At 58.3% G+C, this 20,518-nt stretch overlaps 1 protein-coding gene across 5 annotated transcripts; it reads right to left on the bottom strand.

Moving 5' to 3' along the window:
• Positions 1 to 53: 53 nt before the first annotated feature.
• On the bottom strand, positions 54 to 20,257 carry KMT2B (lysine methyltransferase 2B). 5 transcript variants are annotated; one of them, XM_069550351.1, is made up of 38 exons: positions 19,879 to 20,256; positions 18,680 to 18,752; positions 18,250 to 18,444; positions 16,442 to 18,105; positions 16,122 to 16,235; positions 15,878 to 16,028; positions 15,330 to 15,609; positions 15,113 to 15,168; positions 14,587 to 14,865; positions 14,197 to 14,291; positions 13,824 to 13,922; positions 13,580 to 13,693; positions 13,305 to 13,451; positions 13,111 to 13,206; positions 12,532 to 12,649; positions 11,900 to 12,013; positions 11,561 to 11,745; positions 11,398 to 11,487; positions 11,210 to 11,314; positions 11,011 to 11,084; positions 10,299 to 10,414; positions 10,112 to 10,203; positions 9,895 to 10,032; positions 9,109 to 9,267; positions 8,747 to 8,867; positions 8,585 to 8,663; positions 8,306 to 8,466; positions 7,044 to 7,271; positions 5,666 to 6,962; positions 5,492 to 5,581; positions 5,305 to 5,414; positions 2,009 to 2,146; positions 1,851 to 1,925; positions 1,568 to 1,745; positions 1,165 to 1,272; positions 964 to 1,047; positions 723 to 852; positions 54 to 632 (listed from the first exon to the last, which is right to left on the bottom strand). In XM_069550351.1, exons 1-38 carry the CDS (start codon positions 20,239 to 20,241, stop codon positions 357 to 359), a joined length of 7,992 nt encoding a protein of 2,663 aa, XP_069406452.1. In that variant the 5' UTR covers positions 20,242 to 20,256; the 3' UTR covers positions 54 to 356. The 5 variants fall into 5 exon arrangements, 2 of the variants coding, with proteins under 2 accessions (XP_069406452.1, XP_069406451.1); XR_011248698.1 differs by having other exon boundaries at positions 1,165 to 1,386; positions 2,009 to 4,137; positions 16,442 to 18,444; positions 19,879 to 20,257; XR_011248697.1 differs by having other exon boundaries at positions 2,009 to 4,137; positions 16,442 to 18,444; positions 19,879 to 20,257.
• Between the last annotated feature and the right edge of the window lie 261 nt (positions 20,258 to 20,518).

The following is a 20,518-nucleotide window of genomic DNA, read 5'->3' as shown; positions in this document are numbered from 1 at the left end:
AGAGAAACGAGGTCCTACCTGTCCCCTGCACCATACAAATGGAAGACCACCTCTCCAAACATTGACAGACTTTATTGTGGGGGGGGTCCCACCTGGGATCCCACCCCCTTAAATAAAAAAGTGCATAGAAAAGAAGGGATTTAGAAACTTTTGTACAATATCTACATCCTGGGCCCCCAGGGCAAGAAGGGGGCGATTGCTGGGTGGGCTGGAGGGGTGGAGGCAGGGCCCTCGCCACCTGCATGCCCACATCCACCCTGAACATGAGGGTGGAGGTGAGATGCTCTGGGAGGGACGAGGGAGCCCCCAAGCTAGGGGCAAGATGGCAGCGGGGGGCGTGGCAGGCAGCCACTGCTTCAGTTAAGGAAGCGACGGCAGCGCTTGGCGCCACAGTTGCAGGGCAGCTTGTTGCTGGCATCCTCAATGGGGAACTTGTAGTCATAGGTGAGCTCCTCACCACGCAGGATGCGGCGCAGGGCGAAGATGACGATGTGCTTCTGGCCCTCCACATGGATGACTCGAGAGAAGCAATTGGGCTCACACGAGTGGTTGATGAAGCGGGCAGCATTGCCATGCATGGTGGCGTCCACCACGTCAAAGTCATCCATGCGGAACATGTAGCACCCAATGCCCTACAGGGACAGGGTGGGAACGTCAGAGGCTCTGTTCCCATGGACCGCCCTGTTTCAGCTGCCTCATTCCCACGGCCTGGCAGAGCCTACCTTCCCATCATAGAACTTCTCCCGCTTGTCAGTCAGCACAGAGCGAATGACAATACCAGAGTACTCAATGACCATCTCGCCGGCATCGATGTTGCGCTTACAGAACAGGCCCCGCCCGTGGATGGCAGATCTGCAGGGTAGGATGGGCAAGGGGGAGGTCAGGGGGACAGAACCAAGGCAGCCCCGGACCCGGGCACCTGCCTGTCCACCCAAGGGGCATCCTCCCCACAACCCCACGAACCTGTAGACACCCACAGCCTCTTTGGATGTCTTCTTGAGGTGGCGAAAGCGCATGGCCATGGGCAGCTCCAGACTGGTGGCACGTCTGGTGGGGGATGGCAGTGTCACACAGGCTGGTACCCAGAAATAACTTCTCTTGCCCTGATTACCCTCTTTTGGGCCCTTCCAGACCACTCCCAGCACCCTGGCCTGCCTCCCATACCTGGTTGACCTGAGCTGCACCTCGTCCTCTTCCTCGTCACAGGTGGCTCCCTCAGGAAGCACCCGGTGCTGGGAGGCCAGGAAGTTGAACATGTCAAAGGTGCACTTGCTGCAGGTGGGAGGGAGGAAAGGAGGGAGGTTCGTAGCCATTCTCTCAGGAAGATGCTACCCATCTATTCTTTGGCCTGGGCCTGCTGCTGGTGGGGCAGGAAGAATACTGCTACTATTGAAGACACAGCAAAAGGGAAGAGATGGGGTTCATTCTTCTGATGTGGTCTCCAGAAACAACTTCTGGAGTAACCTAGTGTCTTCTCAGACCTCAGTTTCCAAGCAGACTAAATTTCCACCCTTGAGAACTCCTCTAGGGCTACCCGGACCCAGGCACCACACCCCAGACCTCTCACCGGAGATAGACCTCAGCGCGGGCTGCCCCATGGGGATTCAGGGGTGGCTCCTCCTGGCCCTCTCCCTGCTGGTGGTAGCGGAACTTGTAGTGCTGGCAGCGCTGAGCCCCAGGCAGCTGCTCTGCCAGGAAGATGACAGCATCGTGGTGGATGCCCAGGAGCCTTGCCCCACTCATTCCTGGGGAGAGTCAACGGTGAGGACACACTGGTCATGTCAGAGGCCCATCCTGTCAACTGGGAGTCATCCCAGCTCCCAGCATCCCTGTGGACCCCCCTCAGTTACCACTGAAGGAGAGATGTCTGAGCCGGGCATGCCCTCGGGCCTCTTGCACCTTCTCAATCAGAGTTCTCCATGCCCCTGGGGAGAGGGCAGGGCCAGAGCTGTCAGGATACTGTTCCATGGAACATCTCCCCTCCCTGTCAACCCTATCCCCAACTCACCTTCCAAGCTCTCTGCCTCCACGCTGAACCCATCCTCACTGCTGATCTCGAAACGCAGGTGTGGGCCAGCCCGTTTAGGGGCCTGGTTCTCTTTGTCCTCTGGGGATGGAGGCTCTTCCTCGGAGCTTGAAGCCTCACCTGGTCCCAGGGAGCAGATCAGAGTTGGGGAGGGTCACCCTTCCTTGACTCAAACGTCCCTGGCTCCCCTCTGCCTTCCCTTCCTCCTCGGGTACAAGCACAGTTACTAGATTTAATGGCCTTCCTCCTGCAATATTTGCCCAATGAATCCTACAGAATGGACATTATTTCTTCTAAAGGGTCTACAGTCCCTTTTCTGTAGGACGTGTTCACAGCTCACTCAAACTCAGTCTATCACGAATGCCCATCTACTCCTCATTCTTCTGAATCTCACACAAAACTTAAAATACTGGAGAACTATTTTGCACGTGTGTTTTTAAAAGTGGGCTTCCCTGGTGGCTCAGTAGTAAAGAATCTGCCTGCCAAGCAGGAGACACGTGTTCGATCCCTGGCTTGGGATGATCCTCTGGAGAAGAAAACGGCAACCCACTCCAGTATTCTTGTCTGGAAAATCCCATGGATACAGGACCCTGCTGGAGTACAGTCCATGGGGTCACAAAAGAGGTAGACATGACTTATTGACTAAACAACAATTTTTTTATGTGCACCCCATTTCTGTAAAGATTTCTGTAAAGATTATAGTATTATAAAAAGCCCATATTCACAGAATCAAGTATATGTACACTATAAGGGACTTCTCAAGGGCTAAAGAATTTAAAGCTAGAACAGACAGGCCTAACTAACACAGGTGATGTGGATGTGAGAAAGAGGAGAGTCAAGGACAACTCCAGGTGTGGAGTCTAAACAACTGGAAGGATACAATGGCCACTGACTGAGGCAGTAAAGGTAAGGGAGAAACAAGTTTGTAGTGAAAGTTAAGAACTCAGTTTAGAACACACTGAGTCAGAGATCTCTCTTAGAAAACCTCCCCTTTCAACTTGCGGCAGAGATGGCAGGCAGGCAGCAGGATACAGGAGCCTGGCTAGCGATTTGGGAGCTATCAGAATTAGAGATGGGCTTTACAGCCAGGAAGATAGACAAGAGCACTCAGGAGTAAGTGGAGATAGAGAAGTCAAGGCCAGGGTCCTGGGACACACCAAAGTTGACAGGCTAGAACAAAGAGGCACAACCAGAGGTGAGGAGAGGGCTGGAAGCCAGGAAAGGACATGCTTCAAGGAGGGAGGGATCCATGCACCAAATGATGCTATTGGCTCAAGCAGGATGTGGACTGAGGCCCGACCACTGTACCTAAGATGAGTGGGATGGGGGCAAATGTTTTGAATGGAGCACATTATAGGAGAGGCAGGACTCACATGGCCAAGCTTTCTTCCCATGTAACTTCTCTGGGCCAACCTGCCCATATGCCCACCCTCTGTCCCTAAGCAAGATTAAACCTAACTCTTGCTTGTGTGACCCACATCATCTCCAAGCCTCCAAGTGCTCCAGGGTCCTCCTCTGACTTCTGCCTTTCTCCACCCTCACTTCCATTCTATTCCCTGAACATAACTACACAGACCAGTCTGTAGACAGAGGCCTCGCCCAGGCACTCTCTTACTGGCTTCTTTCTCACAGCGCTCATTCTAGGCTGAAGTGCGCTTGCTAATTACATGTCGATTTCCTCTAGCAAAATGTGTCTAGTCCCTACAGGCAGGGACCTGTCTGTCACGGTCACTACCACCTCCTTACGCCATCTCTGACCCCTGTAAGTAGCCTTTCAGCTAAACAGTCTCACTCTACTTCATTCCACTTCCCTATTCAGCAGTTGAGTTCTACATAATGGAGAAAATCCACACATCCCAACAGGACTGGGGCCACAAGAAATTCTGAGCCTTGGGCTGCTCAATTACCAGCTTACTTGGCTGGAGCCCACTCCCTCTCCCCCTGCCCTCCATGACCAGCAGAGCACTGCCCTTCCAGCTTCACTGAGTCCATCAGCCAGAACTGCTCCAAGTGCCCCATCCTGCATCCTGATGTCTCATTATCTCTGCAAGTACAGGCATAACTCGGAGATATTGCGGGTTCGGTTCCGGACCACCGCATTAGGGTAAATACTGAAATAAAGCAAGTCAACAAATCTTTTGGGTTTCCCAGGGCATATAAAAGTTATGTTTACACTACATTGTAGTCTCTTAAATGTGCAACAGCATTATGGCTAAAAAAACAATGTACATACCTTAATTATCGCTAAAATATGCTAACCATCATCTGAGCTTTCAGCAAGTTGTAATCTTCTTGCAATAGTAACAGCAAAGATCACTGATCACAGATCACCGTCACAGACAATGAGAAAGTTTGAAGTATTATGAAAATTACCAAAGTGTGACACAGAGACACAAAGTGAGCACATATTGTTGGAAAAATGACGCTGATAAGACTTGCTCCATGCAGGGTTTCCAAAAACCTTCAATTTGTAAAAAATGTGATAACTGAAGGGCAATAAAACGAGATATGCCTGTACACCTTCCTCGTGCCCTCCTGTCTCAGGGGTCTCCAATTCAAACCTGACTGCCACAGCTCCTCCCACCTCCTTTTCCATCCATGAGTCCCATTCAACTTCCTTCTTGCCTTTGCTTTCACAGCCCTCACACAAAACCCCTGTGAGTTTGTCCCACCCTCCCCCCACCCCCGCCCAAGACTCTCAGCTGAGCTTTTTGGTGAGGTGCCTGGGCTTTATTCTGGCTTCCTCATCACCGCTGTCTTCAGTTTTGGACTCTGACACCACATCTTCCCCACCCTGTGCTACCTGTACAGATAGTACACCTTTCCCAGACCCCATGTGCATGGTGGCCTCTGCAGCAGCTGGGATGGCTAACTACTGCCTTCCCTGAGCCTCTGGACACCACTCTCCTCTGACTTCCCTACTGCTCTTGCCCTTCCTCTGGGTCTCAAGTGGGCTGAACCCTTTCTGAATGATCCCCAGAACCCCATCTTTGGCTTTACTAGGTACCTAACCCGCTGACCCTGGCACACAAAGTTCTGAAGCCCTTCCTTGGCCTTTTGGGGACACTGGACAGGCATGTGTTTATTTCTGCCACAGGCCACAAGCTCCTAAGGGTATCTCTGCAACCCTAGCACCTCGCCTCAGGCTTGTATCCACGTTGAGTGTGCAAGGTGCAACACCCAGGGAGTGTTTAAAGTGGACCAATTGTGTATGTCAGTTACTCAGCTGAGACCAGAATGGGGGAGGGAGGCAGTGAGAGGGAGAGGCTGGTCCCTACCTGAGTAGTGGTGCCACTGGGACTCAAGCAGCAGGTCAGGGGGACCATCAGGGGCCCTGGGAGGACCACCTTCGGGAAGTGGCAGCAGAGGGGACCGGTCCTGGAGGGGCCTGTGAGAAGAGACCTGTCAGAAGGAGGAAAGGACAGCGGTACCAGAGCCTCCAGGGAAAGGAGGCTGGCCACTCACCTCGGGCTTTCCCCCGCAGTGGGCTCCCCAGGATCACCCAGGTCGAGAACTCCACGCACGGTGGGCGTTTTCATCCTCACTCGGCTGAACCTGGGGTAGGGGCACCGTAAGAAGGCTAAGTGCCTTCCTCTGCCCACCTCTCCCCCACTCCACAGCCTGGCCACACTCACTCACCCACTGCCACAAGGCCCTGGACCCTGGGGGGGGTCCTCCAAGGACTCTCCATCTTCCTCCAGCCGGGGAGTCTTGCTTGGCGGAGGCGCTGGTGGAGAACGGCCAGAGAAGGTGGACACCCTTTTGACACGGATGGCCTGGCGGGGCGGGCTGGGGGGCCCACTGCTCAACACCAGCGTCAATGGAGGGGGAGGTGGGGGCGGGGCAGGGCGGACCACCCCTACCACTGGCAACACACCCAGCAAGGGTCCTGGGGGCAGAGTCCAGGAAGTGGGGGCCGTGGGGGGCATGGGAGGGGGCAGAGGCGGTGGCTTCACTGGGGTTGAGACAGGTTCACCCTCCCCCGCCATCTTTACAAACACCTGCCCCAGCTTGTTGACAAGGATGATCTTGGATGCGGCAGGTTTCGGGGGCTCAGGGGCAGGGCCCAGGCTCAATACCCGGACCCCTGGGGGTCCAGGGAGCCAGGCAAACGTCCGGGTGGGGTCAGCTGGGTTAGGGGGCAGGCCCTGAGGGGGCTGGCTGCCGTTGGCCAGAGGAGGTGCTGGGGGGAGGGGCTCCTCTCTGGGTCCAGCACCCCCCTCCCCAGGACCCCCTAGGTTCTTCAACACAAAATCCACGATTTCTGACGGCAAGTCCTCAGGAGGTCGGGCCCTGTCCCCTGTAGCCCCGATGATCCCCGCCCGGCCTGCTCCTGGCCCTGAAGGAGGAGTCCCCTGGCCCCGAGGCTGCTGGACTGCCTCGGCCTCGCTGTCGGTGCCATCATCCACTCCATCCAGCTGTTCAATGCGGGGGGCTCCGGGGAGGGCACCGGGGACCAGGGCAGGGCCGGACACCACAGTCACAGGGAAGTGGACGTAGCGGGGGGTGGGGCCAGCCTCCTCCTCTGAGCTGTCCCCCGGGCCCCCATGGCTGCTCCCCCCGGCCCCCGCAGCCACGATCTCTTCCTGGAAGGGCTCAGTCCCCAGCAGGCTGGCCGCAAAGTCCAGGTCAGCAGCACTCAGTCCTGACACCACCTCCATGTCCTCAAAGTCTGGGCCCAGGTCTTCAGGGGGTGGTGGAGGAGACGGGGCCCGGCTTGGGGGAGCCAGCTCCCCTGAGGTAGGTGCGAGGGCTCTAACGACTGAGGTAGGAGGGGGCACCCTGAGCTGAGGAGAGGTTCTGAGAGGGGGAGAGGCCCGCCGTGAAGGTGGCAGCCTGGAAGCCAGAGGGCTGGTGCGACGGGAGCGTCTCGGGGGAGCTGGGAAGTCCGGGTCTCCCACTGTAGGGATGTGGTGGGTCAGAGAAGATGGACTTCCTGTAGGGGGAAGGGTTAGTGTCAGCCAGGAGTTCCTGCCTCACCCTGCCCCACCCCTCCCCAGGACTTCCAGGTACACACCAGGGGAGGGCAGGGGTCCAAAGGACACACCCCCCAAGGGCCTCCGGGATGGTGAGTAGTTGGGCACTTTGATTCGAGCCCCCGAGAAGGAGCGGGGAGCTGGAGGAGGGGCGCTGCTTGGATCCAGCCGAGGTGGGGGGTCCGGGTTCTGAACGGGTGGGTGGTGCTCAGGAGCTCTAGGGATAAGGGCATCTGTATCTGGCGGGGGGTCCACATGATCTGGGGGCTCTAGAGAGGCAAGAGAATGGGGTGGTGGGTGGCGGGGGCTCCTTGTGAAAGCCTCTGCTCACACAGCTTTCATCCTCTTGAGGCACCCACACCTCCATCTGGCCCCTGACCCGGGCACAAGGTGCTTGCGTTCCCAGTCATGGCCCAGATCTCAAACCTCTCTGACTTCTGCAAAACCTCCCCATACACCTGGCTCAGAGTCCCTTTGTGACCCCCTCACCCATCCTTGGCCATTTCCTCACTTCCTGGATGCCTGCTGTTCCCTCCCAGATTCAGGCCCCACGCAGGGTACGGCCCTCCCTCCAGCACGGCCAGTCCTACCACTTTCTTACTGGCGCTGCACATCCCAGCCACATCAAAGGCATCCACCCCATCCTGGCGCTTGTGGCGCCCCGTGACCTGGCTCCACCCAATCTGTACACGCTGATCTCTGCTGCCTGCTCCCAATGCTCCTGTGTTTCCAGCCAGGGTGGCTGTACTCTCTTTCCCCTCTCTCCATGTTGTGCTCCAACCCAGAACACACACCTTGCCCACAAGCTTGATCCACGTCTCTCCCTCCTCCCACTGGGCCCACCAGGACCCCTCTCTCTACCAGTCCTTGAGCCCATTCTGTGCTTCCTGCCAACCAGCCCTAAGCGCTGGCATGGAGGGGAGGGTGTCAGTTTGGGAAATGAGCGGGTCTAGGGTTAAATCCTGGCTTCACCACTATGCCCCCTCTAGGATGTACAAAGGAGCTTATCCCTTTTTCAAGGGGCTGCGGGGAGCATAACACAAGCACGGAGCCCCAAGTCAGGTGGCCATAAACGCTCCTTACATTTGTCCAGAAACTGCCACCCTCACAAGCAGTTAGTGTGCACCTGCCTCTCTCCTCACTTCCTGGCACGAAGTTAATCTTAAGCTACCACCACTACAACACACAGAACAATGGCAAACGTCCTGGGATTTCGTTAGGGCACAGGAGAACAACGCTTGATGGGTAGCTGCTTGCGGAGGGCAGCACTCGGGGAAAAAATGCGTGAGCTCCAAGGCCATACCTGAGGAAGGGGCAGGACTGTGCACAATGGTCTGGTTCTCTTCTGCTGCCTCCAGGTGAACCGGCTCTTCTCTTGGCCCCCATGGCCGATACTCCAGGATCCGGCACCGATACCAGCAGCGCCGCCGAGCATCTACCGTGCTCCAGTACAGACGGGAGCACCTGGGGCGGGGGGAGGTGGGGGTGGGTGGCGCGTAGGACAAAAGGGACAGGACAACTTGGGAAACAAGATCCAGCCTTGGAAGCCCCCAGCCCCACCAACACCCCTTGGGTTGCTCACTGGTAGCCAACGGGGAAGAGCCGTCCCTCACAGTCTGAGAGGTCAGACAGAGTGCCCAAGGAGTCGATCCGAATGGAGCCTATGGTACAGGTGGGTGGGAGAGGTCAGGAGAGCGGGCCTAGGCAGGGTCAGGAAGATGAGGGGAGAGAGCAAGCTGCTTACCAATGAGTACATTGATGGCATCAGGTTCAAGCCCCGTCAAGAACTTTCGCTTGAAATTGATGCCCTCAAAGTCCACGTAGACTCGGCGGAGAACATCAAAACCGTCAGGGTTCACGATCTCCTGGGAGGTGGGTGGCAAATGGGGTTGCTGGATTGGTGAGGGGGTGAGGGGGATGTGAGGGAAGGCTTGCTCCAGAGACTGGTCAGTCAAGGGGCTTGACTAAAGGACTGGGGGCGGACAGCAAGGGAACAAGGAAGAGACACTAAGAGGCAGCTGGGTGAGGCTCAAGGGCCTACGGGGCTCCCTGAGAGGAAGAAGAGAGAGAGCAGTGGGGCAGTGTGTCCCCAAGGTGAGGGCCCACCTTGCCATCCAGCAGGTCTGTGTGCTTCTGGCAGAACACTTTCTTGTCATCCTGGAAAATGCAGTAGCTGGCCCGGGCGCACATGAAGTGGAAGTTGCTGAGGCAGGAGGAAAGGCAGCAGCCCACCGTGGCACCAGGCTTCAGGCAGAGTTCACAGCGCTATGGGCAGAAGGGGCTGCTAGGCGAGGAAGCAGGGCCTGACACCCAGCATCGCTGTCCTCAAAGACTCCCTTGGGCCCCTGCTGAGCCTAGCACCTCACAGAACAACAGCACGTTACTCCCCACCAGTGGCATCCAGGCCCAGGCACACATCAAAATAAGAGCAGACTCCTTGAAACAGAGTTGTAGCAGGAAGAAAAATAACAGGAGCTGAGATTTCCTCATGCTGTTCTAACGTGGAGCCCATATTACTTTACTGAACCCTCACACCTGCCCGCTGTGGCAGGTCTCTCTCATCCTACTTCCTGAGGGTGAGCTAGCGGCACCCCACAGAGGGGGGTTCCCACGCAGTACCTCACCTCACAGGGATGGAGTAAGAGGTCAATGCCACACAAGCCTAGTAACAGATCATCTAACTTTTAGTCTCCGAGGCTTCAGGCCCCCATTAAGCGAGAGAGCACAGATAGGAAAAGACTTGCTTTTGCTGCGGCACTAGAGTCCTGGACAGCCAAAAGAGGCACCAAGGACAAGCTGCGGCGGAGACTGCGAAACCAGAGCTGTCTCTCCTCGAGGTGGGCCCCACCCCAGCCCCCGAGAACTGCCCCCTCTCCAGGCCCGCGCCCTCACCATCTGCCTCCCTCGAGCCACAGCAGCATGCACGTTCTTGAGGGAGCCGTCATTTTCTTCAAACACTTCGGCTGACCAAATGGCACAGTTGACATGTGTCCACTCATTCTGCCCAATGTACAGGAGCCGTCCCGCCTCCTGGGGGCAGAGTCATGGTGTGAGGGGAAGAGTCAGAGATCAGACCTTGCAACCTGGGTCTTCACGCAGTAGCCCTCACCTTAGAGTCTGCATCCCCGTATTTGAGGCAGAGCGCACACTGACGGGGGTCCTCCAGGTGTGAGAAAGCAGCTGAATCCTTGCCCTGGAAAGCTGGTAGGGGTGTGGGAAGGACGGTCTAAGAATGAGGACCTGGAGCCTGGCCCACCAACTAAGTGATCAAGCTTCTAGCCCCAACTGCCCAGTACCTGTTGAGGGATCGCCTGGAGGCTGCCCTGATTCTGGGGTCTCTGGTTCCTGCTGCCTCCACTGAGCGTAGACGTGGTCCAGGGATGGGGGCAACACCGCATTGGGAAGGACTCCGCTGTGGACAGGCAGGGTCAGCCTCTGACACATCTATCGAGGGGTGCTGGACTGGGGCCACCCATAGTATCAACCTGATTATGCCATGAGCCCCTCTGTCCTCTCTCTACGCGAAACTTCTCTCAGCCTTCCAAACAAGCCAGACCCTCTTGTGCCACCTTTGCCACATAAAATACTGTCCTCTGCGCCCAGAATACGTCTCCTCCACTTTTCAGCTTAGATGTCATTTCTCTGGGAAGCCTCAGACCCGAGGCTCCTAGGCAGGCACCTCCTCTGAGCTCCCACAGCCCCTGGGCCACCCCATCAAAGCCCTAACTGTCCAGGTTATCAGTGCCTGCCCAACCCCCCAAACATAGCTTGCCCACTGCTGTCCCCAACACCACCTTGCATAATGTACAGCCAAAATAAGAATTAACCACACAATATGAGTCTCTGCTCATCTAGAACCACTGGGGACTCTCATCCTGGTCCCACTGCCCTCCAAGACCCTAACCCTGCTCCATGTCTATTCTCAGTCCAGCTGGACCCTGGATTCCCAGGCGCCCCTGCCTTTGCCCTCTCTTCCTGGTTCCCCTCCTGCTACCCAGCCTTGCTCACTTGGGCAGCCGGGTACTCCGTCGCCAGTACTTGGGGTCGTGGGCGTCGAACCAGCCGAACGCAGACTCTAGCAGCTGGGGAGCAGGTTAACAGGATGAGAAAAACTGTCTTCCCCAGGAGAGGTGGTGGGGGCAGGAACCCACTCTCTCCTCCCTGCTACCGTGCAAGTCACCCTCAGGGCGGCCCCCAAAGAGCTCACCTTCAGTAGGAGCCCCTTGGTCTGGCCTCCAGCCCGGCGCTCCAGCATCTCTCCTTCCTCAGAGTGCCTCATCAGGATGCTCACCACGTCCTCCATGAAGCTGTGCTGTAAGGCGGTTTGTCAGGACCCGAGCCCCCACCCCAATCCTCTCCCCCAGGCGCGCAGCGGCTCCTCAGTGTACCACTCACCACAGACTTGTAGTGGCCCTCCTCGAAGCGCCGGCTCACAGCGTGCAGGTCGCAGGGCCCTGGGTGCAGCTGCTGTCCTTCCTGCCCACACTGCAAAGAGGGGAAGTCAGCAGGGCTCGTGCTGGGCCGGGCCCCTCCCGTCCAGTCATCCGGGCCCGCAGACCTGGGCGCACAGCAGCAGTGGGCCTGCCACCTTGGAGTTCAGCAGGCCCTGAAGCACCTGGCGCAGGCCCCCCTGTAGGGCCCCACTCAGGGCCTCTCGCCAGCGAGGGTGTGTGGCCCCAGCACACGGCCCACAGGTGTACAGCACCGAGTCTGGCAGCCCTGAAAGGATCTCGTAGTCTTCATCTAGAATAGCCAGAGCAGGAAAGGGAAAAATGGTTTCAGTGACGTGGAAGTTCTCAGACCGCCCCAGGTCACCAAGAACATTTCGCTGTCCCCTGAGAGCCTGCAGCAAAGGGCAGGGCAGGGCTGAGGCCATGCCCAGGCTTTGCCCACTCACCTGAGAGCCCCTCACACTTGGCGTGCACCCAGTGGTCACACTGTGCACACTGCATCATCTTGCTCTCGTAGTCATTGTCTTCGTAGCAGCGTGTGCAGATCGGGCAGTAGTTTCCTGGAGCAAGAAAAGTCAGAGGAGTTGGTGCCATGAGCTGCCCTCAGCAGCCTGGCATGGAGGCCAGCCGGCCCACGACTGCTGCACAAGCTGCCCTGTCCTGCCCCACTTGGGTCCCTACCACGCCCCAAAGGCTGGCTAAAGATAACGATGCTCTCCTAACTCTGCAGCCCTAAGGCCTCACAATGCAAAGAGCCTTGCTAAACCTGCTGCTTGAGCCAACGAGGAAGCCCAGGTCTTCAGAGAGCTCAGCGGAGACTTAAAGTTCTAGGAGGTACTGCCGGGACCACCATGAGGGTGGGGTCCAAGCCCTCCACTCCCACTGTCCTCAGAGGGGCCGTGTCCCTCTCTTAAGTACTAGATGGGCTCCTACAAAAGAATACTTTGAATGGAAAGAAAGGCTCCAGAGAAAAGAATGGAGAAATACTAGCAGAGAGAATCTCTTCCAGCTGCTTGTCTAGGAACCTGGCCCACTCCCCGGTGGCCCCCGGGGCCCCGGTCCCCTGCCAGGTCCCCACCTTTCTCAAAGAGCTGGGTGCACCTGGGGCAGAGGCTGTAATCTCCCGACCATTCGACGTCCCAGTTCTTGCCTGGAGTCGCCCCACAGCTCTTACAGCGCACGCAGGCTGAGCAGATCTGGAGGGGCAGGACAATGTTAGTGGGAGAACATAGACACCAGGCTGGAGAAGTGTGAAGTGGGGAGGGGCAAACAGGAGTGGGCAGGAGACAGATGCTGAAGGACGGGTAAGGGGAACAGGTGTGCGGGAGAGGTGAAGAGGAGGATGGAGAGGCAAAGAAGCAGGGCAGGAGAGAGATGAAGTGTGGAGACCGGCAGAGTGAGACGGAAGAGATGAGGCTACAGCAGGGGACTGTGAGCTGGGGACTACGGAATCCATGAGCCTGTAAAACCATTACATACAAATTCTGCACAGAAATCTTGTCTGTGCAAAATTCTTGAAGAGGACATGTGATGCTTATCAAACTCTTAAGAGGACCTCCACCCTCCCATCCCCAAGAGCCCTGGCCTAGAGCAATCCTGGGGTGGCGGCGGCATTAATTAGAGCTCCAAAGCCAGAGGAGGGGGCCTCATCTCTCACCCAGTGGCGCCGTTTGCGTGTGGCCCGGGTTGGGTAGCTGGGCCCCAGACAGGCTGGGTGATAAGCATGGCGGCAGCGCTCACACTCCAGGAGGTGCTGCAGGATATCGGAGAAAGACAGCAATAGCAAAACCTACTGGCTCAGAGACACCCCTCTCCTCCATGCCGCCACTGCCACGGCCCTTGTGCCCAAACCTTGGATCCCCGGCCTTTGCGCCCACAGACGTGGCAAAACTTGCAGCGGCGGCAGCACCAAGTGTCATGATGTTGGGGCAGGGGCCGCTCGGCCTCCTCCAGGCAGAATGGGTGGAAAGGGTCACAGCAGACCTGGCAGAACACCAGCTAGGAGTGGGGAGAGTGAACAATGGGCAGAGTGAGGGGCCAGGAGGCCAGAGAGGGTGACCCTGTTTAAAGGGCCCAAACACCAGGCAGTCAGGGCTAACGGAGACTTAAGGGGAAAGGGATCCAACCTCATGTAGGCCTTTGCTGGCACACAGCAAGCACACCATGGGTGGTCCCCCTGGCACGGAGGTGAGTACGCTTAGGCCACCCATTAGCCACACGTTCTCCAGGTCACAATCCTCCTGAGGGAAGAGAAGATGCAGAATCAGAGAGCAGCCAGCAACACAGCAAGATCCAAACTTAAAGCCCAGAGTTCTCATTCATAACCAACACGTTTCTTCCCACCAGAGTCCCCACCACCCTATGCCATACCTTAAAATCCACACGAACCCGGTGCACGCCATCTGGAGACTTTTGTTTTCCAGTCCAGCCATTGGGAAAAGAGGCAAAAGGGCCAGGGGCCAAAGCATCCTAGAGAGGGACAGCGGAGCTAAGAGGGCTGCAGCCCCACCATTTACCAACTTCTCACTGCCCTCTCCCCAGCCTACGCCACCCTGCTTTTTGCCTAGATCCTACTTGGCCTTCCAAAGAGAGATGCCTGCTTCAGTCACTCAGAGCCTGTCCTCTGGCATGGACACACTACAGCACTCAGGTGAGCCTGTGACCCTGACTTGCCAGGAAGCTCCTTGGGATGGAGCCACGCCTCACACGGGGCTCAGGTTCTTGGTGTAGGGGCTGTGCTGACCTTGTCCAGGCGCCTTCGGGCCTTGAGCTGCAACACAGGCTGCAGGGTGGGTTTGCGGGGCCGACTCTGCTCCTCTGGTTCTGGCACTGGCAGCTCTAGGCGGGACACAGGAATGGTGAGGTTCCCCCTTTTCTCTGTCCCATCCCCACTCCTCGACCGCCCCCATGTGATTTCCAGATCCCCAGGCCTTTAACAAGCCCAGGTCCATGAGGATGACTTGAGCCTTGTTCAATAACCTACTGAAAACCTCCCGTACCCGTTCTCCCTGCCCACTAAAACCGCCCTTCTCTTCACTCAGTCACTCTCCTGGAGACTGACAGAGCCTTGGGTTGGGGAGTCCTAACTATTCCACACACAGGACTGATAGCGAAAGCAGCAAACAATTCATACCATTCTCCCGGGGGGTCCGACGCCGAGGAGCAGGGGGACCCCCGGGCTCTGAGTCATCCGAGTCCTCGAAGATATCATAGGAGGGTCGCTGTTTGACGCAGCGCCGGGCTGACTTGCGCTGCAGTAGGAAGGAGTCCTGCTCCTCGGGCCCTGGGGGGGCCACCACCTCCTCCCGGGGCCCCCCAGCTCCCGCCCCCCGGCGTGGGCCTGGAGGACCAGGGGAGGCCTCAGGAGATTCATCGGAATCCCAGGGCAACAGCGTCTTCACTATCGTCCGGCCTGTGGGAACAGGGGACTCAGTAAGATCTGAGCTCAGCCAAGGACGTGGACACTAGGATGGAGAAAAGCCAGAAAAAAGCGGGGCAGAAGAGAACAAGTACAGGAGATACAGAAGTGCACGATGGGAACAACGACAAAGGTGCTGGACTGCAAAGACACAGGGAGGAGGGCAGAGAAAGACATGGTTTCCTCTATACCATGCATCTCAGTAAGACTGTGTAAAGAAACGCTTCTCAAGCCTCGTTACCTTTTTTGGCCAGCCGTTCCATCTTCCGAGCCTCTATCTTGTCACACTTCCGGTATCTGGGGAGGGGAGCAGCACGTCACCAGGGTAGGGGACTGGTGGTCTGGGGGAAGAGAGGAAGCTCTCCACAAGGATGCCAATCCCACTGCTCTGCTGGGGCAGGAGGCCTGGGTGACTGACAACCATGGGTGGGAACGGAGCCTGCGCCCCAGCTACTCACACACAGCACTGCTTCTTGGTGTTGGGGCCCCCAAACTTGGGCTTGTCCAGGCAGTTGACACAGGAGCCACAGTCCTGCACACGCAGGCAGCCCCGACAGTGTCCACACCGTGCCATCCGCATCTTCTTGCCGTGATGGGAGGGCAGTGAGCGCCGAGGTGCATGTGCCAGGGTCCCTCCAGACCCTGCAGGCTCTGAGTCTCCCCCGGGCCCTGCTGACTCCACCTTTCCCGGCTGGGACTGGGATGGGACGCTCTCAGTCTCAGATGCTGACGACGTATCTAGTGCAGTGGAGAGGTGGGAATGGAGCCACAAAGCACAGGAGTTCTACCTCGGTCCTCTGACCTCCCCAAAATCCCATTCAACTTTCCCACCATGCTCAGACTCCAGGTGCTCCCAAGTCCGCTCTAAGATCTAGCATTCCAACCCACTTGCCACCTTGCCCAAAGCACTCTACTCAGTTGCCATTCTCCCAGGTTCTTGATTCCTTCACTCACCCCCAAATTTGGCACAGCTGTCAAAACTTCCCCACAACACACCCGCCCCTACCCTCTGCGTTGAGGTCCTGCCGATCCCGGAGAGGGAGAGCGCTGAGGCGGGGGACGTCTTCGGGCACCATGGCCCGGGCCTGACCCAGGGCCACAGCAGCATGACGGCAGACATGTTTGATGCGGGGTCCTTGCACAGGGGACTCAGGGCCCTGGTGGAAGGAAAACCAGGAATACCTGTGGAGAGCTGCCCCTCATACTCCCTCTGCCAGTCTTACCCAGAGGGCCTTCTTCCCACTCCATACCGATGGTCTCTCCCTCTTAGTTTCCACTGATTCATCTTCCGACTTGACAGAACCTCTATCTGGGATCTGCTTGACAGTCCCCACAACCTCCTCCATCTGCCCTCCAGGGCTGGGCTGGTGGGGGAATAAATAGGGTCAGAGGCTGGAGTGAGGACAAATGGGGCCAGGGAAGGAACCCAAGAAGCTGGGGGACAGGGGAAAGGCTGGCTTGGAGGGTTCCCTGCAATGCTAGGTGTCCTGAGAGCCAGGAGGTAAAGGGACTGCAGAGAATTGAGCCTGAGTGACTGGGTGCAGGGGCCTGGCCAAAGCACCATGCTCACCGGCATCAAAGACGCCACTTTCTGCTGCTGCTGCTGGTCAATCTTGATTAGCTGCACCTTGGCTCTCTTGAGGAGACTGAACATTTTCTCCTCCACACCAGACAGTGGTAAGGACCCCAGGCCTGCAATCCGGGCCTTTTCCAGTGGTGGCGCCTGCTGTGGTGGTGGCTGCAGCTGTAACTGTGGCTGCAGTAGTGACTGCTGTGGTGGTAGTGCTGGGGGCAGCAGCTGGGTTTGCAAGGCCTGTAGGGGCTGCTGCAGCTGAGTGTGAAGCTGCTGCCCACTGCTTGGAGCTGGAGCCCCAGGGGAGGGCATCTCAGCCTTAATAGGAGTGGCGACCACAGGGGCAAATCGAGGCAAGCTGAGGTGGTTCGTGCGGCCCACTGCCCGCGGCTCAGGCTCAGCTGGAGAGTCATCGGCAGGAGGAGGCTCTGGCTCAGGGGCTTCAGGGGCCCCAAGAGGAGGAGTAGTAAGCACCGATTCGTAGATCTTCAGGTGGGCTTCACTTGGGGTAAATTGAGGGGCCCGAAGGAGCAGGGGCCTCCGGGAAGGAATTACAGGGGCAGGAAGTGGGGGTGGGGCCGGTGGAGGAGCAGGGGGAGGAGGGGGCAGTTCCCGGGTCAGTGAGGTCCAGCGAAATGTGGGTTCCCTTAGGATGGACCGTCTCTTCTCAGGGAGCAGGACTGGGGTAGATGGAGGAGTTGGGGCACGGGGTGGAGAAGGGGCTGGTGCTGGTTCCTGGGGGGCCGGTGGGGAGGCGGCCGTGGGAGGCCGTAGAGTAGGTGAGACCTCCACCTTTGGGGGCTTGGGGGGGTCTTCATCCATAAATCGCCGGGGTGTCTTGATGACACGGGAAGAGCGGGCACTCACCACAGGCATAATAAACTGTCGGATGTTCTTCAGAAAGGTGGTACTTTTGGGGGCCACAGTGGGGCTGTCTTCCAGAGGGCCTCCTGTGGCGGTGCTGGGGACTGGAGTGGGAGGAGAGGTACCCTCTGGCCCTGCCCGAGCAGCTTCCCGCTCTGCCCGCTGGCTGGGAGTTAGGGGAGGCCGGCCCCTCTTCCGCGAGCATGTAGCTGGGACCACGGGAGGAGGGGACTCTTCCTGCTCCTCAGGGGCACGAGGCGGTGGAGGGGATGGTGGGGGTGGAGGAGAGACAGGTGGGGGGGGAGGGCAAAGTGGGGACGGAGGAGATGCTGAAGGGGGTGGCAGGGATGGAGGAGGTGGAGGGGCTGGAGGAGTCAGGGGTGGTGACGGCAGCTTTGCCTCTTCCTTTTCCTCGGCTAGCACCATTGCTTCCTCAGCTACAGCTCTCTCTTCCTCCTCATCTTCCTCTTCTTTCTCCTCCTCTCCCTCCTCCTCCAGCTTCTGCTCCTTCCTCCAGCAGGGGCCCTCTTCTTGCCCAGATCCAACTCTTCCCTGGGGGGCATCCTGCCAGCTTTCCTCATGCTGATCTTGACCCTGACCTGATTCAAGTCCCAAGGACAACTGTCCCATCTTCATTTTTTTGGCCTTTGAAACAAACTTGATCACGAGGGGGAGCCGGCCTCGGCCTCTGCCCCTGCCTCCACGGCCTCCTCGCCCAGACTGTCCTCCACGCTTGGGGGTCCCAGGGCCTGGGCCGGGCCCCTCCTTGCACTTCCAGCTGCCAGTTCGGTGTTTTACTGGAACAACAGGAGGTGGGGGCTCAGGTTTGGGGATTGTCACAGCTGCTTCTGCCACCACTACTGCTTGTTGCTTCTTCCTGCAGGGGCCTGCTGGCCGTCCTGGGGGCCGTCCCCGAGACCGACGGGGGGTGGAGGACTCACATGCCCGGCTCCGGGGGGCTGGGGGTGCCTGGGCCCGCCGGAGAAGTTCAGTCAGTGCCTGCACCATCCGTTCTGTGCCCTCCTCACCCCGTTTCCGGGCAGGAGTCTTTGGGGGTGTAGGAGCCACATCTGCTAGGCGAGGAGGCGGAAGGGGGGTCGTCTTATGCTTGCGGCCCCGACCTCGGGGGGCTCGACCTAAAAGGAGAATAGGTGTGGGGAGATGGGTCAAGCTGGCCCTGCAGACAAAGGAAGACTCCAGGAGTACAGGGACTCTGACTTGTCTGCTTCCCCCACAGCCCAGCCTAGCTGGGGCTTTGACACAGAACACACTTGGTAACTGATGGAGACTCTAGAGCAGGGCAGAGCTAACACAAAAAGCAAGAGTAACATTCCTATAAAGCTACAGAGGTAGAGTTTCCCCGTCACTCACCTCGCTGGGATCGGAGCGCAGAGCGCAGGGAACTGGGGGCCACATCTTCATCTGAATGAAAACCCTGAAACTCCTGATTTAGGGGACCAGGGGTGGAGGGGAGAAACAGCAGTCAGTGCCAAAGCCCTTGTTTAGCCTGATACTCAGGTATTGAGGAATATCCCCAGCTTCCCCCTTAACGTATCCCTATTTACAAGTGAACTAAAAAGACTAGAAGGTGAAGGGGAAAAATACACAATCTCTTCCCAGGGATGGAGACAGAACGTATTTTGAAATCGCATCCCCAGTTTCAGACCACACCAGCACAAGTCATCAGTGGACCACTGGCTCAAAGGGAACAGAACAGGGTCTAAGTCAGACAGCAGCCACTACCCTAATATTCTTTCATCCTCCAACTCAGAAAAAAGTAGAAACTCTGTCTATACCCTCTCAAGCTGTTGTTTCTCTCTGAATGAAAATTGGGAATTGGGGCACCCAAGTGGGGTGTGCATGTGTGTGTATTAAGTAGTTTATCATATTATGACCTGCTGTGGGCACTCAGGTGGCTACAAACCGTCCTAAGCAGTACAACCCACACCTTGAGCCCTTTCCGAGAGACTGGTGATAAATCCTGAACTGAACTCAGACCTGCTGGAGTGCCCAGTCTCACCTACGTCCCAGGTCTCTTGCACCTCTGCCCCCAAGAAGAAGCCCTCCACCATTGTCCCCTCTCTCCACTTTAGTCGGAAGAATTGGGGCACTGGTGAAATGTGATGTGTCGGAGCTTATGAGACCGGGTGGGGCAGCTTGCAGGTCCACAGCCTAGGTCCACCGGCTAGCCTGCGTCCACTCAAGCCACGCTTCTGCTGTCAACCACCACTGGTTGGGCACGCAGTCCCATAGCCTCCTAGCCCAAATCTCTCCAGCCATGGCTTTGCCAACTACCAAGAAGGATCAGCCCAGGACACTTCTGCAGGACCTGCCTCGAGCCGAAGTGCTCAGCGGCAGCTCAGGCTTCTCTATCCACTTTCAGAGGCCTCTTCCACCGACAGCTCCGCACAGCCTACCTACCTCCTCCCCTGCCTATTTCCAGGGCCCTTTCCCTCCCCAAAAGCCCTGAGGACTCCGCTTCCCCATACCACCCCTCGGGGCCACCCAGACCCCTGGAAGCCCCCTGCCTCCGCCCCGCCCAGCGCTGGGGACGCCTCCGACTGTCTCACCTCATCGTCGGACTCCCCGTCACTGCTCTCCTCCTCCAGCAGGCAGCCCCGGCTCAGGCCCCAGCCCCGGCCCCGACCCCGGCCCCGGCCCCGCTGAATGCGCGGGCCGGCCCACAGGCGGCGGAGCCGGCGCAGGCCCCGGTGGAGTCCCAGCAAACGGAGCAGGGCCGTGTCCTCCCCGGGCTCGGCTCCGCCCGGCCCTGCCGCGCCGCCGCCGCGCCGCAGAGCTACCCGCACTCTTTCGGCCCCGTTGCCCCGTCCGCCGCGGCCCCCGCCCCCGCCGGAGCCCCGCGGCCGGCCCGGGAAGCGGCCCCGCGCGGAGCCAGGCCCGGGGCAACTGCCGCCGCCCGCCGCCGCCGCCATCTTGGCACCGTGAGAGGGGCCGGGGAGGCGGGGGGAGGGGCGGCCCGTACGCAGGGCCGGGGGGAGGGGAGCAGAGGAGGGGCGGGGCGGCTTAGGCTCACGACAACAACCAGCGCCGCCGCGGGGCCGACACGAGGCGGGGGCTGGGCCGGCCGCGCGGGGCACCACGGGAGCGGGAGTCCGAGGCCCGCCGGCTGGTCACCCTTAGACCGCACCTAAAGAGCCTAGATCCCGCGTCGCGGCGGGAGAGGGCGAGGCGCAAGGGTCTCCGGGAAAT

Source organism: Ovis canadensis, chromosome 14 (genome assembly GCF_042477335.2).
Source record: "Ovis canadensis isolate MfBH-ARS-UI-01 breed Bighorn chromosome 14, ARS-UI_OviCan_v2, whole genome shotgun sequence".
Taxonomy (NCBI): domain Eukaryota; kingdom Metazoa; phylum Chordata; class Mammalia; order Artiodactyla; family Bovidae; genus Ovis; species Ovis canadensis.
Note: the sequence above shows the minus strand (reverse complement) of the source record. Positions and strands in the feature narration are given on the sequence as shown.

Bases quoted from the DNA above. Each gene is read 5' to 3' on its own strand.
- KMT2B (XM_069550350.1), bottom strand. From the start codon at position 20,241: ATGGCGGCGGCGGCGGGCGGCGGCAGTTGCCCCGGGCCTGGCTCCGCG. The intron at 18,445-18,679 runs GTGAGTGACGGG...TTCTCCTTTTAG, and splicing joins TGCGCTCCGATCCCAGCGAG to GTCGAGCCCCCCGAGGTCGG. The intron at 16,029-16,121 runs GTATGGAGTGGG...TCCTTCCACCAG, and splicing joins CTAAGAGGGAGAGACCATCG to GGCCCTGAGTCCCCTGTGCA.